The sequence below is a fragment of the Cydia splendana genome, chromosome 9 (genome assembly GCF_910591565.1).
Source record: "Cydia splendana chromosome 9, ilCydSple1.2, whole genome shotgun sequence".
Classification (NCBI taxonomy): domain Eukaryota; kingdom Metazoa; phylum Arthropoda; class Insecta; order Lepidoptera; family Tortricidae; genus Cydia; species Cydia splendana.
Window position 1 is genome coordinate 16,525,036 of NC_085968.1, and position 13,283 is coordinate 16,538,318.

At 38.3% G+C, this 13,283-nt stretch overlaps 1 protein-coding gene across 3 annotated transcripts in view; it reads right to left on the reverse strand.

Annotated features, from left to right (window-relative positions):
• The window catches only part of LOC134793747 (glutamine synthetase 2 cytoplasmic-like), a 68,214-nt gene that overhangs the window by 21,369 nt on the left and 33,562 nt on the right, over positions 1–13,283 (reverse strand). For all 3 annotated transcript variants that reach the window (XM_063765415.1, XM_063765416.1, XM_063765417.1), the window contains exons 3-4: positions 9,955–10,116; positions 7,197–7,410 (exon numbers count right to left, since the gene is read on the reverse strand). In XM_063765415.1, coding sequence (XP_063621485.1) covers positions 7,197–7,410; positions 9,955–10,116 — 376 coding nt within the window. The remainder of the gene's footprint in view (positions 1–7,196; positions 7,411–9,954; positions 10,117–13,283) is intronic.

Sequence of the window (13,283 nt, forward strand, 5' to 3'; positions counted from 1 at the left end):
GTAATTAATTAAAGTGTGATTTAGGTAGTAGATACCATCCCCCACACTGTTAACTGTACATCGGTGGACCTTATAACAAAAGGCGTAAGGTCCACATTGTACCCAATTTACCCGCAGTCTGTAATGGATGACATTTCAAACTACTTAAAGCAGCTAAATTTATCTTAGAATAGAAGCCTCCATTGAATGTATCTAGATGTAGAGCGGTACATTTAATTAACGTTATTAAATAGTAGCTTTGTTTCCCCCTCCATATATTTTACCGTTTAGGTACTGCTCGCCGGGGTTCGATTTTGACAACCTAATCCCAACCTAACCTATGCTAATCTAATCCCAATAATGAACATAAGCACTGACACAGACTTTTCTAAATTACCTACCAATTGATTATGTCGATTCTCCCACGCACAAAGGGAAACTTATCTTTTTCTATATGAGGGATATGACCAGCTAACCTAATCTTTCTTTACTATCACTTAATAAAACAGAAGGTTGATGTCGTTGTTGGTGAGGATACATTTTAGAGGTACAAACATATGTCGACATTTTTATTCTATGCGTATTTTATTAAGTACGAATATTCTAGGCGTCTTCTATTCTTACCTAGAGTCTGTGCGGAAAGAGAAGAGAAGAAAATTTGTGTAAAAACGCACAATTACCAACAGTAGGACATTTTCTAATAATACGCTTTTCTTAGAAAGTTTAGACAAACTTTGTAGATTTGGCAACGACTTTCAGAGTTAAATGGCGACACAAATGTGTAGCATGGAGCAATTTAACTCAAATGACACATCTAATGGACTGGCGTGTAATTGCTGTTCCTGTAACGTCGATTTTCAAGCCAGATCAACCAGTAACTGAGTGAGTAGTTAACAAGTTGATTATATGTTGTATTAATGTAATATTATCATAATCAGCATAGTATTTTCGGAGTGGGTGGTATGTCATTTCAAATGTCTCAATACAGCTTAGTGGGGAATCACTGAATTTATTCAATCTAACCCCGTATGGTCTAGTGGCTGTTAGGATGCCTAGCCTTCACACCATGTAAGTGTCCAATTTTCATCTTAGATAAAATTAAGGTGCACTTACTTCAAAAGCGGAATAATTTTGATAATGGTAAATCGGGTGCATTACATTTATTATAACTACTTTTCATATATTATAGTTTGATACATCGTTATTTTGAATAACGTAATAAATGGCATACTACCGTAATACATAATTAACAGTAAACATAATGTTATTATTGCTATAATGGTCATAAGGTATATTTACACTTCGTCTAATATACATTGTCATAATTATTACATACTCTAAAGCATATTATTTGTTATAACAAGTGACATCTCATAATTATTTGTGTGGCATAATAGTTGCATGACATAAATGGGTTAGGTTAGGTTGGAACTGCGACTCCGCACTAACTAATAACTACCTAACAAAAGGAGGGTTAGGTTAGGTTACAACTTTGACCCTCTGTAGAATAAAATACTCTAGCAAAAAAGTGGTTTAGGTTAGGTTTGAACTGCGGCCCCCGAAGAACGAAAACCGTGAAAAAATTCGTTAGGTTGGGTTAGAACTGTGATTTCCCTAGAATAAAATAGCTAGCAAAAGCAGTAGGCCTGCGTACTAGTTATAAAAATAAAAACCGGGCAAGTGCGAGTCGGACTCGCGCAACATAATGCAAAAAACGGAAAAACAAAACGGTCACCCATCCAAGTACTGACTCCGCCCGACGTTGCTTAACTTCGGTCAAAAATCACGTTTGTTGTATGGGAGCCCCACTTAAATCTTTATTTTATTCTGTTTTTAGTATTTGTTGTTATAGCGGCAACAGAAATACATCATCTGTGAAAATTTCAACTGTCTAGCTATCACGGTTCGTGAGATACAGCCTGGTGACAGACAGACGGACGGACGGACGGACGGACGTACGGACAGCGGAGTCTTAGTAATAGGGTCCCGTTTTACCCTTTGGGTACGGAACCCTAATTATGTAAAACTTTACGTTATCAGTAAATGAAATATGTCAATAGTTATTTGTACAACAAGAGATTAAAGTTTGATATTTCTTCGAGTGCTTATTTTGAGTCCCGTGCAAGCGAAAGATTCTATAATAGATTCACGAGCGTAGCGAGTGAATCTAATTTAGAATCTTGAGCGTAGTAAGGGATTCAAAAGCGCACGAGATGTAAATAACTTTGATCTCGTGTAGTACACAAAATTTTTCACCCTAAGCAGTGAGAACATACCTAGAGGGACAGAGATAATAGAACCCAAGTATCGAACTTGTATTAGACCCCGCATGTTGAAATGACATTTGACTATAAAGGTCACTTGAATGTCATTTTGTCTCACTCAGTGAGCAAAATCGCATTTTGCTCACTGAATGAGACAACTCAGTGAGCAAAATGCGATTTTGCTCACTGAGTGAGACAAAATGACTCAGTGAGCAAAATCGCATTTTGCTCACTGTTTTTAAGAAGCAAAGTACCCTTGTTCGAGCTGCTGAGGTGAAAAAAATATTATACAATATGACGGAGGCACGGGCGACGGCGGCAGTGGGCATAGTACCTCAATGTATTACTTCACAGCTAAATTAGTATGCTACTAGTGCATGAAATAAGCATTCGGACTTGTTAACCATACTAGTGCCTACTAAAATATCTAGTCGTTATTGGGATGTATTTGGATTGCACTCAAATAAAAGGATCGCATAAAATCGTTCAAGTCTTTATTCAAGTCAAGCTAGGCCGGCTCCAACCGTACACCTCTGACCCGAGAAGATTTAGCCCTATTTGGGACCGGCAACAAACTCGGCGGGGGCGGGACACATCTTTTCAAAACAACACTTCTTCTCTTTATTTTACAAAGGTAAGGTTCTAATCACACGTAAGAAATCAAAATAACACTTGGAATAAAACACTTAGCTAAATGGTTAAAGAACGTTGGATTCTATAAGCTATCAAAATAATCCTTCAGGTATAAGCCTTCAGGAATGTGGCGAGTTAGGCACGAGGTTGGCTAACGAGTACGTCCGAACTCTAGCGCGGTCCGATCAAGAAAAAGCACCAGCGGCGGAGCCTCGCTGCTCCAGTGCTCCCGCCTCAACGTCAAGCTGGTCAACCTGCTTGACCAGTCTACCAACATAACGACAAAAATGCCAACTCGTGCCTACGTTCACCCAAGAGAAACCTATTGACGTTCCAAAGCCTTCTACCTGTCATCTTAGTTCAACAACACGCCAATAGATGGCGTTACTCTCTACGTTATGAATTTCGTTACAACTTCCAAACAGCAAACATTGCTAGTAGCCAAACATTGCTAATCAATTGTATAGAGGCGTCTAAAACTATGAACTGTCACGCTGCAATACGTCCTTCTGGAGTCACGCCCCGACAAATATATGTATTTATACTTGATAAAATTGTATGAAGTATGACGTTATACAAAAATATAATATAATAAATGTCATTATAAAACATGTCTATATACTATTTATAAATTATATTACGTTAGGCATTATATCAATGACAGTTTAGATGAAATCACAATATAATAAAGGAAACGTATAATAAAAATTACATTATAACATCTATCTATCTTCTATATACATATAATAAAGCTGAAGAGGGTCGAAAGTCTGTACATGGAAGATATTCGAAAAAAAGTTGGCTGGGGATACTTAGAATCGATAACAGAACACGTTCCAACAGTTTTTAGAATTTTTGTCTGTTTGTATGTTTATCTGTTTATCTGTTTGTCTGTTTATTTGAACGCGCATCACGTGAAAACGGCTGAACGGATTTTGATGCAAACTTTACTAATCTGTCGAGAACATCCCCGGCCAGGTTATAGGCTATAAAAATTCAACCCCTAAAAGGGGGGGTAGCCACAACACTCGATTAACTTAAGTTTGCCCCTCAATCTTATGGTGCTACTGAGGAAAGAGGGGCAAACTTTTTTCAAATATGTGCTACCACTATAGAGTACCCTGGTAAACTAACAGATGGTGCTGAATTTAATACGTGTTGACATGAATAAGCGACCGAGGAAGGATTTTGCCAAATTAACTCTAAGTTTAGAAGAGAGGGTACGGATATCAACAAATTTAATTGAATAATTATGTTGATTTAATAATACAACAAAATTAAACGACAGTAAATTAATTGCCCCTCATTGCACAGTGCCGTCTTTTGGGGAACTGAGTAAACATTAAGTAATCAAGAAAACTAAAAATGAATTTACATAGTTACGTAGTGGTAAAATAAACACACATATCAACTCGCGTGTAATTGCATAATTATTTAAAATTATTAATTTTCTTCGTCATGAATTATACCTAATCGTAATTATATCGCATCCATATCAAATCCATATTCATACATGGCCACGAAGGTGGGTACTTTGAAAAAAAAAAACATTGACCTCTGTCATTTGCAGTGCCGCGCGGATTAACCCTTTTAAGAAAAATAAGCACTTGCTTAGGACATCACGTCTAGGGGGCTCTAAACCCGTAGGCAAAAAAACGCGAAGGCTGCATCAGCATTGCAGTCGTCGTGGAGTAGGTACCTACATGACACTTTTATAGTTACGTGTACAAGTACCCATCTAATAACGAAGGGTCGTAGGGATCAAGTAAGAGAGTGAGGGTACGTAAGTACATCTCCAACGTAGGCTCTTACGCGGAGGCCCTTAAAGTCATGGAAAAAAATCTTGCTTTCGGGCTTGCGGCCAGCCGATTTTTTCGACATAGGTTACCGATTTTATAGCGAATTTTGCTCTCTTGCACGCCAGATTTGTCGGCCAAGCCGAGTTGCTCCTTAGCCGCGATCCTGAGGTCTAACTGTCAAAGTGTTATAAGGGGCCCCGTGAAAGCCGAAAACTAAAAGCATCCTATCAAGTAGCGCTTTCGAGTGAAGCCAAAGAGCGAGCAGTAAAAGAGTCGTGATTACATGCATAGATTCGATTTCAAGCCACTCTTTTGCAGTTCGGCGTTAGGTCTTATGCGAGGCCCTCTGCCTTACGGCAAAGTTGATCTTCTGCCTTAATTACACTTGGGCGTGGATCCAAATCCAAGCTTTCCTCTTTCGCAGCTGGGCCTTCTGCCTTGCTCACACTTCGCCAATTCAATTCACTTGGTCAATTCCAAGCTCTGCTTTCTTGCATCTTTTCACCTCTCTTGCATCAAACAACCTCGCTGAGACCCTTAAATAACGAGCCCTATGCGAAGCTAGGCTGATAAAAAACGGTCCCATCCCTTCTCTGTATGAAATCCTGGATTCGCGCCTGGTCGGGACTAAAAGTAAAAATGTACAACTGTCTATCAAATTGTGTTTTTTATATTGAAAAATTTTCGCGCTCGCTTCGCTCGCGTTTTCAATAACTTTCTAAGATGTGATAAAGGTGACATTCAGGTGGCGACTGCAGCAGCATTACTCTGTTGCAACGTTACTGCTGCAGCCCTGTCAATTTTCGTGATAAAATGATGTAACTGATTTCCATACTAAAAGTAAAAATGTACAACTGTCTATCAGATTGCGTTTTTTATATCGAAAAATTTTCGCGCTCGCTTCGCTCGCGTTTTCAATAACATTCTAAGATATGGCGACTGCAGCAGCATTAGGTACTCTGTTGCAACGTTACTGCTGCGGCACTGTAAATAGTCGTGATAAAATGATGAGACTGATTTCCATTCTCAGCTGCAATGCGGCAATGAACGTCACTCAATTTACCAAAAAAATTCAATGTAATCTTGATGACCCTAGGGAGAGGGGGCACCATGATCTAGAAATGCTTAGGGCATCAAAATATCTTAATCCGGCACTGGTCGTTTGCGGAGTCAAACGATTTGGGACTCGCATTTTATACGCATTTCCATGCCTTCCCGAAAAAAATCGAATCATTCGCGAAAGTCTCGCAACGCATTGAGGTTACAAACGGCACGCGGTCTTCCTCAGGAGTCTGAAGAAAACCACGGTGAGTGGCGCTCTAGCCAGGCAGGCGGCTTCGCTTTCGCTCGCGCGCGTATACCTCACTGTATCGTCCGATATACACCTACTACTCTGTCGTTAAAATCACGTGTAAAATTTTAATAAGGGCGAAAAAAACTATTGATTTTGGAGTGTAGTTTTATTTAGTGGTACCTAACTGTAAAATATTTTATCTGGACTACAGTCCTCTAGCATATCCATCTGTCTACTTTACTTCAAGTTCCGCCTCCAGGGGAGAGGGAGAGAAATTAGGAGTAGAAATTAGCCGCTTACTGACACAGACCAAATTCCACGCGGGCGGAGCCGCGGGCACAGCTAGTACAATAATATATCAAATGGCGTTATAACAAATGTATGATAGTTTTTTTTTATAATTATATTAAGCATTACACACCCTGGTAAATCACTACACCTTAAGGCGGGATTCCACCAGTGTGCGGCACTGTGCGGCACAAGCATATTCAGTACAAAAATGCTTGTGCCGCACAGTGCCGCACACTGGTGGAATCCCGCCTTTATAAAACAAAGTCCCCCGCCGCGTCTGTATGCATCGACCATTCACGGGTTGACCGCCACTTGAAGGGATATAGTATTGTACTATATTTTGGCTCTCTGTACTATATACTTTTGGAAAAATATATAGTACGCTAAAATACTTATTTCCGATTAAACGTATATTACACTCATGTTTAGTATTTTATCTAAAAGTACTATTTGTTTTGAAATGTACTATATTTTTGATGCCTTATTCTGGAAATACTATATTCGACCAAAAAAAAGTTGGCAACCCTAGACTCACCATGGTTGAAGCACTAGGTGCAGCTACATGCCCCATTATGTAAAAATCTGTTTTAATGTTAATGATTTGTTATGTTTGTACTAACCCTAGATTTAAGCATTAGTATGTTACTAACACATATGGACTTTTTGTTCGAAATAAATTATTATTGATTGATTGATTGATAACAACTGCAGCGTAATATTTTCAGTCACGTGTGACCATAGTTCGAAAGATCATGTTTTTTGTAGTGTGATATGGTAAAAAATTGAAATAGAAGTCTTATAAAAAAGTAGACCAAAGAATTCCCCAGTGGCCGGCTTCGCTTTCACGGCTAACGCCATAACCCAGTCACGGCGGCAACCGTTAACCATACTTTTTGGGCAAATTAAATTGTAGTAAGCAATTTATCATATGAGTACCTGAAGAAAGCTTCCATGAGATCTCTGGCCACGATTTTGTTGGCACCTATCGCGCAGTAGTATGGCCCGGGCGGGGACGGAAAGCCGCCCGGCGGCCAGCCCAGTGGCCGGTTGTCTGTCGTCGTAAGGAAAAACTCCTGGTTGAAACCGAACAAAGGTTCTTCTACTTCAGTCTTCTCGCACGACATTATGCACGCTTTGCGATGGTTCGATGCTGCATGTAAAAAAACTCTGTTAAAATATTTCAGCTACCTACATACTTTAATTTGTCAACTATCAACTAGGTTTTATTTTAAATTATATTTATATTTTTTTGTAAGTTTGAAATAGTATGTTATGACTGTTATGAGTTAATGAATGGTCACTTGTCTATCAGATGGAGTATAATACATATTTATATTGAAAATTAAAATTTATCCAGTATGTTGAATCATGGGCCATGACAGTCTTAAACCATCTTCTTATTCTTAATAGGTAATAGGTAAATCCAGGCGAAGATACGAAACTCTACGGTAATAATAGGCCTTTTCATGTGTCAGATGTTTAAAACAGTATCCTGGTGACGACACTTGCGTTCGTGGCTGTATAGTCCTATGGGAGAATAATAGAAACAAATTAATAATATTACTCCGCTAATTATTATTGCAGTTGTTAATTGTGTTTATTGCTGTCTATCTCCCACACCCACTTGAAAATTTATGTAATACTGTTAATATTCTGATTTCATTGTAACCCATAATCATAATAAAGGGTCAATATTTAAACTCTTGTAAATATTTGTGGTAAATATTACAACATGTCGACGCTGGGAAGGAGAAATTGGATAAGCGACACGCAGCTAACTTTACGAGGGAGACAAAAAACTGCAAGAATTTCTAAAAAAAAATCATTAAAATTCCTAATGATGACGTATTTCCTAAATTAGACATTTTATATGGTTATAGTGATGTATTCTACATTGTCCTATTATTATTTTACCTTCAAATGAGTTATTTAAGAATTTAGTGTCGCTTAAGCAAAATGGTCGTAAAAATAAATTTAGGTAAATTTATCTTACCGACATATTTCACAAGAAATTAGGTAGGTAAAAAACTCCAAGGTGAATTTGGTGTCAGAATTGATCGAGTAAAAACTATCTTATTGCAAAGTATGCTTATTTTATAGTCAATCAAAAAAATATATACGTAAAATTTTCCAAAAAACAAATCAATATAAATTATGTAACACTTTTTAGGGAGCAATTTCAAACTCGATAAGCTGCTTATGCGACACATTCAACCTATGATACATCTACATTCTATGAGTTTTATAGTTATCAACCACAAGGAAGATTGTCATACCTACGCATATAAAAAAACGCCCTTTAAGGAATTTGTATAGCGTTATTTCAAATAAGAAGTTATATAACGAGTCTTAAGATAACAAGTGTACCATTTCTATTTGAGATCAAAATTGCTTAAAAGGGTCAACTTAATTAAGAGGTAGGTAATAATGGGAAATTTATATTTGAAACCAAAATAGGAAAAAATATTATCTCGTGTTTTCATACCTTAGATTAATATATTTTTTCTGTTACTTGGCATTTTCTGATATTATGAAAAATAACAACAAAAAGAATGTACTTAAGTTAAAAAAAATACTAGGTAGCTGCCAACAAATTTCAGGTAAAATGGAATAAACGACAAAATTTTTATATCTGAAATTAGGTAAATAATGATAAACGCCAATAATTCACATTTGACAGTTAAGTAAATTTATCCATATGATATAGAAAGCTATTATTCGGTCAGGTAAAAATAGTTAACCGACAGTGAAAGGTTAGTTGTCATAAGGCAAAATTATCCAAGCTAAGCTTAAGCTGAACTGGCAAATAAGTAAAAAACTCTAAGGTTCATTACATCGAATAATTTTTCATCTAATCTCCACTTTTCACAAAATTGTTGTAAACTAAGTCGTTTAGTAACTTAAATGTACCAGTGATTCTCCAAATCACCGACTGGATAAGCGACACTAAAGTCGTCAGATGGGTACGAAACCTAGTCCATTCGATGCAGAAAAATCTGGCGATTCCAACGATGTATATAACTCAATATCTCTGAAAATGTCGCTTATCCAATTTCTCCTTTCCAGCGTCGATGTGCTTCTTTTAATTAAAATTATATCATTTAAAATAACTTTGAATGGGTTGCAATGAAGACTTAACTTAAGAGCTTTTACGAAAATTAAATGTTTATAGATAGAGTGCATGATTGTTTTCCATCGTATTTTCTCGGAAACGTTCGTATTTGTCATGATACTTCAGTCCACGTCAGTACTTTTTGTACCGAGACTGACTGAAATACCAAGACACGTTCGTACCGTGAAAATACGATGGAAATAATAGATAACCAAGGGATGAAATGATGCCTTTCACCCGGGTTAAACACTCTATTTTTATTTCGAATACGAGAAAAGTAAAATGCATGAGTTTTTTTTAAAACATGACTAAGTATATATTTTTATAGTATTTTTTGAGGGTACTTTCAAAAAGTATCGTTATTTATGGAATGGGGAGTCAAATATTAGAATGGAAACTGTATAACAAATCCATTTATACCCAAATTTCAATGGCTTATCAAAAAAAAATCGTACTTAGAACCTAAAATGCTCTAGTGCACAAACGTATCATTTTCTACACACCTTTGAGAACAACAATGACCCTCTTTCAGAGCATGAGAAATGAAAATAATTATGCACTACATATGTGGGCTACACTAACGTGTGGGGTGGTAATCGTGCTGGTAAGTGTCCGCGAGCACCAAGATGTGACTGCCGCGGCGGAAGGGATCGTGGTAGATTCTCTGCGGGAAGATGAACGTGTCAGAGTTCTCGGCGGATGCCTGCCCGGTGTTACTGCCGTCATAGTACCAGATAGGTAGGTCTGTGAAACATTTAATAATTTTAAATTACATTTGGCATATGTATGTAACTTGAAAGTAGAGACCGTGCAACCGTTTTTAGGGTTCCGTACCCAAAGGGTAAAAACGGGACCCTATTACTAAGACTCCGCTGTCCGTCCGTCCGTCCGTCCGTCTGTCTGTCACCAGGCTGTATCTCATGAACCGTGATAGCTAGGCAGTTGAAATTATCACAAATGATGTATTTCTGTTGCCGCTATAACAACAAATACTAAAAAGTACGGAACCCTCGGTGGGCGAGTCCGACTCGCACTTGTCCGGTTTTTAATAAATACCTGTATAGTCAAACGAATAGCAGCAGTTTAAATGTTTAAATTCTTAAGGGCCACTTGCACCATCCCACTAACCCGGGGTTCATAGGTTAAACCTGGAGTTACTATAGTTACCAGTACAATTTGACACTGGGTTAACGGTTTAACCAGTTAACGCCGGGTTAGTGAGATGGTGCAAGTAGCGCTAAATATATTACAGGTTTTGTTGTTATTTCGCTTTTAATCTTTATAATATAACATTACATTATTTACATTATAAAATTTTATACCCGTATTCAGTACCGCTATTCATTGCACTTCATGGGGAGCTGTCAATTATAAAGTAATGCACAACAAATAGGTAGGTTTAACAATATACAGATGTAGTGCATAATTTTCCATATTATTTTCTCGGAAACGTTAGTATTTGTCATGCTACTTCAGTCAACCTCAGTACTTTTTGTACCGAGACTGACTGAAAAGCAAGACTCTTTCGGGTCAAACAGAAAACTGTGTTCGCGTCTTTCCTGTAGACATGCCCACAAGCTGTTAACAATTTGCCCACAGGAGAGAAAAATGTACAGTTCGCGCGAACACGCTAGTTTTCTCTCCTGTGGACAATAGTTAACAGCTTGTGGGTATGTAAGTAATGATTTTATCATAGTTCTCTAAATAAAAGGAGGACCTTTTCACGTGGCTAAGGGTTAAATAAGAAAATTAACCTTTATAGCCCTTAACTCTTGTGTATGTCTTGTGTGACAGGAAAGACGCAAAAACAGTTTTCTGTTTGACACTTTCGTACGTATCGTATCCGTCAAAATACGTTGAAAAATAATTATGAACTACATCTGCAACGTCATGCGATACCATAGTCTTGTTGCTGCTACCACCACGCCTTAAATGGAATAAACAACTGAGTAAGGCGCTTGTCTATTACATAATTATGAATCTTATAAAAACCATAGAGAAAAAAATACATAGAGTGCTCACTCCATAAAGTTTTAGTACCATGACGACTATTATTTTCGTAGTCGACATCTAGCATCGAGTAGCGGAATTATCAGTACTGCTACTTGACAATAGATTTTGCAACGACCGAAAAGTTTAATGCTATTCTCAGCTAATATTATAACCAGATTAACCGGAACTCTATTTTCAACGCCTTCTGCTTTTAATATTAGTTGTAAATTGTTGTTCAATACAATTTTCGTGAGTCGCGACACTAATAGAGAATTCTAGTATCAAGTAGCGGTACTGATAATTCCGCTACTCGATTCTAGATGTCGACTGTGAAAATAATAGCCGTTTTGGTACCTAAACTGATGTATGGAGTGAGCACTCTATTCTTACTATATTTCTCTATGTCAAAAACATACACCCAGCTGAAAAATTGCATAGCCACTTTATTACCATAAATCAATTGCTATACGCAGTCAATATCAGCATTAGTTGCGATACAGTATGTCCAATTTTAGTCAACACTTGCAAAGCTTTCTTTATCTTTTCTATAATAACTCTCATTTTTCGACCTTCAGCCTAAACCCCCGTAGAGTGTAGATAGCTCTAATACCTACTCTATTACTCGTACCTAGTTCAATCTATTTAATTTTTTGCGTTGAATAAAAATGGGTGAACACAATAGATATGAACGAAGGCATTGAGTGGTGGTTATTGGGCAATAAGATTGATAGAACTGATAAGAGGTAATAGGCAGAGCCTTGTAGGCTTGTGCGGGATCTAGTAAATTGCGAAGGTAACATTAACCTTAATACGAAGGCCTCAATTCTGTTACTTTATGTTAGGGCTATACATAGAGGAAATTGTAATTATTGGCTGTAACTGTAAAATCATTGTTATGCACTTTATGTTTCTGTACACATTGTCCGCAAATATTCTAATTTGAAACATAACAACGATTCATCATCATCATCTCAGCCATAAGACGTCCACTGCTGAACATAGGCCTCCCCCTTGGACCTCCATACGTGCCGGTTGGAAGCGACCCGCATCCAGCGTCTTCCGGCGACCTTAACAAGATCGTCTGTCCATCTTGTGGGTGGACGTCCTACGCTGCGCTTGCTAGTCCGTGGTCTCCACTCGAGCACTTTTCGACCCCATCGGCCATCTTCTCTGCGTGCAATGTGGCCTGCCCATTGCCACTTCAGCTTGCTAATCCGGTGGGCTATGTCGGTGACTTTAGTTCGTCTACGGATCTCCTCATTTCTGATTCGATCACGTAGAGAAACTCCGAGCATAGCCCTCTCCATAGCTCGTTGAGCGACTTTGAGCTTTGGCCGATAGTGAAAGACCACGTTTCGGAGCCGTAAGTCATCACTGGTAACACACATTGATTAAAGACTTTCGTCTTGAGGCACTGAGGTATGTCGGACGAAAAGACATTACGTAGTTTCCCGAACGCTGCCCAACCGAGTTGGACCTACCTAATTGGACTACTTGTCCTAGGTAGATGTACGAGTCAACAACTTCGAGTACCGAGTTGCCAACAGAGACTGGGATGGGCACAACATTGGCATTTGACATAAGTTTCGTCTTGTCCATGTTCATTTTCAAGCCCACCCGTTGTGAAACTCGGTTGAGGTCATCGAGCAGCATGCTGAGTTCCTCCATCGATTTTGCCATGACTACGATATCGTCGGCAAACCGAAGGTGAGTGATGTATTCGCCGTTGATGTTGATGCCAAGTCCTTCCCATTCCAGGAGCTTGAAGGCGTCTTCCATTACGGCAGTAAACAGTTTCGGAGAGATAACGTCTCCCTGCCTTACGCCTCTTCGCAATGGAATCGCCCTCGTGCTCTGCTCCTGTACTCGGACCGACATGGTGGCGTTACTATACAAACACTTCAACACTTCGATTTACC